This window comes from Poecilia reticulata, unplaced genomic scaffold, assembly GCF_000633615.1.
Source record: "Poecilia reticulata strain Guanapo unplaced genomic scaffold, Guppy_female_1.0+MT scaffold_196, whole genome shotgun sequence".
Taxonomy (NCBI): domain Eukaryota; kingdom Metazoa; phylum Chordata; class Actinopteri; order Cyprinodontiformes; family Poeciliidae; genus Poecilia; species Poecilia reticulata.
Genome location: NW_007615020.1, coordinates 171274 through 174690, shown reverse-complemented (window position 1 = coordinate 174690; position 3417 = coordinate 171274). Strand labels below are relative to the sequence as shown.

Here is a 3417-nt window from a genome sequence, read left to right as displayed (position 1 = left end):
TGTAAGATGCTGTGGTAGCCATGCTGGTTCAGTATGCCTTCAATTTTGAATAAATCCCCAACAGTCACCAGCAAAGCACCCCCACACCATCACACCTTCTCCTCCATGCTTCACGGTGGGAACCAGGCATGTAGAGTCCATCCCTTCACCTTTTCTGCGTCACACAAAGCTCTTTGTACTCTTGTAGGTTCCTCAGCTCCACAGGAACGCTCTCCTCATCCGAATCGTCAGCAGAAGGGTCCTGCACGCCGTGGTAAAACGCCGCGCGCTCGTCCTCGTTTTTCGGACTGACTGACCTTCATTTCTTAAAGTAATGATGGCCACTCGTTTTTCTTTACTTAGCTGCTTTTGTCTTGACAAAATTCAAATTCTAACACTATATTCAGTAGGACTATCAGCTGTGTGTCCACCTGACTTCTGCACAACACAACTGATGGTCCCAACCCCATTTATAAGGCAAGAAATCCCACTTATTAACCTGACAGGGGAAATGAAAACCATTTCAGGTGATGACCTCTTGAAACTCATCAAGAGAATGCAGAGTGTGCAAAGCAGTAATCACAGCAAAAGATTGCTACTTTGAAGAAACTAGAATATAAGGTGTATTTTCAGTTGTTTTACACTTTTTTGTTTAGTACATATTTCCACATGTGTTAATTCATAGTTTTGGTGCCTTCGGTGTGAATCTACAATGTCAATAGTCATGAAAATAAAGGAAACTCATTTAATGAGTAGGTGTATCCAAACTTTTGGTCTGTACCCTTTGCTGTTAGAACAGCTTCAACTCTTCTGGGAAGGAGTGTGTTTATGGGGATTTTTGACCATTCTTCTAGAAGTGCATTTGTGAAGTCACACACTGATGTTTTACGAGAAGGCCTGGTTGTCAGTCTCCGCTCTAATTCATCCCACTGCTCTAGAGTCCAGTGGCAGGGTGCTTTACACCACTGCATCCTTTGCATTGCACTTGGTAATGTATGGCTTGGATGCAGCTGCTCCACCATAGAAACCCATTCCATGAAGCTCTCTGCACACTGTTCTTGAGCTAATCTAAAGTATTGGAGGTCTATTGTGATGGACTCTGCTGGTGGCGACCTCTTTAGCATTTGCTGACCCCACTCCGTCAGTTTATGTGGTCTGCCACTTTGTGGCTGAGTTGCTGTCGTTCCCAAACACTTCCATTTTCTTATAATATAGTTGACTGGAATATTTGGGAGCAAGGAAATTTCACGACTGGATTTGTTGCACAGGTGGCAACCTGTCACAGTTCCACACTGGAATTCACTGAGCTTCTGAAAGCGACCCATTCTTTCACGATTGTTTGTATAAACATTCTACATGCCTAGGAGCTTGATTTTATACAAGTGTGGCCATGGAGGTGATTGGAACAACTGATTCCAATAATTTGGAAGAGTGATATATTCTGTGGCTTTTCCATTTCATGCCTATTGAGTTTTTGATAAGCGCCACAGAGACCGTTTTGGTTGTCCAAGCTTTAAGAGACAAGTTGTCCTAATATATGCACATGTGGCTTTTAAACTTGACTCATACCTTTATAAATTCTCCAAAGAAACATGAGTTCTCACAGAAGTATATAAATGTCCATACAGGTCAGCCTGTGTCCAGTTTGAGTGAAAGCAGGTGCGCACGATCCGTGCCGATGTAAACTTAAGAGATCAAGCCGCTACAGCGGCCRATGCGCAGAGGCACACTCCCAGTTCAATGCATCAACTATAAAAACTATAAACCCATCTTACAGGAATAATTCTGCCCTGCCAGTAAAAAGCAAATAATACACTGGGGGGGTGGGGGGGAAACTGGGTGGTTTCCTCCTTCTCATATTTTTCTATTTTGCTCTTTTTCCAATTTTTCATCTCTTATTAAAAGAAGAAATCTTGAATTCACAGCTCTATAAAATATATCAGTACAAAGTACTGTGTTGACTGTGATCCTGAGTGGTTCCCATTTTCCTGTTTTCTGTCAGCGTGTTGGCGTACCAGCCTTCTCTTCGTATGCCGAATGTTCCAGGGCTAGAACAGTCATACCTTACCTCAGCGATTGCCGAGTATGCAGTTCCTTTTCGCCCATCTACCCTAAGTTCCATTCCTACTGAATTGCAAAGTAAGTTAGTAAAATATGCCCAATTTTGCAATTAGATTTGATATTTGCACTGCCCCTAACTACTAGTACCATTAACTTTGTGTTGCTTTGTACTTACAGGTCTGGATTTGTTTTCATTAATCCCAACAGATCCTCAGGTAAGCTTAGTGGTTTTTTTCATTAGATAATGTCTATTAATTTGTCATGTCCAAGCTTTGATAAAAAGAATATAAATCTGGAAAATTAAGAGAAAAATCAAAGCTTTTATTAATACTTTGAAGGTCAATGGATGAAATACCACAGTATCTCTAAATTGTCATATAGTCAACTAAGCAGCAGACAGGCCTAAAGATTCTACTGTAAAATTACTAAAGCACTCCCAATCAAAATCTTAAAACCAGGATAAGTCAGAAGTATTGTCTTTTCCTACAGCTGGATCATAATACCGTAAATGGGTCTTCAAAATGTAAAAGGATACAGGACTAACAGATGAAACAAATACGGCAGGCAATTTAATAAAAAATATTTGATGTACTCCTAGATTAGCACTTCCGCTTAATTTTTGTGCTTATGCCCTGTCTCAAAGTCTAGTCTAGCGGTTCTCAACGTGGGCAGTACCGCCCCCCCAGGGGGTGTTCAGAGGACGGCAGGGGGCGCTGGCAGACATTTTTACAAAAGGGGGGCGCTGGGATGCCTTTGGGGAGCGTTTGGTTGAAGGTAAACTTTACACCTTAAATGCACAACAATACCAGTTTAGACTTTGAGCAACTTGGTAAAACTGTATTGTGTAACATTAAATCATGCTTGGCTGCAACTGTATCGGTGGCAGCTCTTCTTCTATTCAGTGTTTGTTAGCTTCTGTTAGCTTCTTGGCGCAGCTTCGTTCTCCCGCTTCTGGTAGCTAAAATCACGATGCCCTCACTGTGTATCCCTCTGAAAAATGAACCCATTTAAATAAGGAAATAAAGAAATCCCTCCATGTGTGATACCACCATAGAGAGCGTACATTTTATGGCGTTAACACGGAGCTGTAAGTGGTCCGGTATGAAACGGGTGATAGAACAACACAGCACTTTTAAATTTCAATAATCAGAATGCAGAAATTGTTTCCGTTGTTTTAAAAGGTTTATGTCAGTCTGYCTTTTCCCCATCGATACGCTTCCCGACCGCCCTGCACCTTAGGGGGTTAAAAACTCTGAAACAGCAGAAGCGGGACATAAAACGGAGCGACGAACTAGATGTGAATTATGGCATAAAAACAGAGAATCCGACGCTGAACAGTGAAAAATCAACACATGATGTGAAACACATGACGATTAG

The 3417-nt window shown here is 41.7% G+C and overlaps 1 protein-coding gene across 2 annotated transcripts in view; it reads left to right on the top strand.

Annotated features, from left to right (window-relative positions):
• pias2 (protein inhibitor of activated STAT, 2) overlaps positions 1-3417 on the top strand; it is a 63970-nt gene that overhangs the window by 50041 nt on the left and 10512 nt on the right. For both annotated transcript variants that reach the window (XM_008402246.2, XM_008402247.2), the window contains exons 12-13: positions 1982-2118; positions 2218-2255. In XM_008402246.2, coding sequence (XP_008400468.1) covers positions 1982-2118; positions 2218-2255 — 175 coding nt within the window. The remainder of the gene's footprint in view (positions 1-1981; positions 2119-2217; positions 2256-3417) is intronic.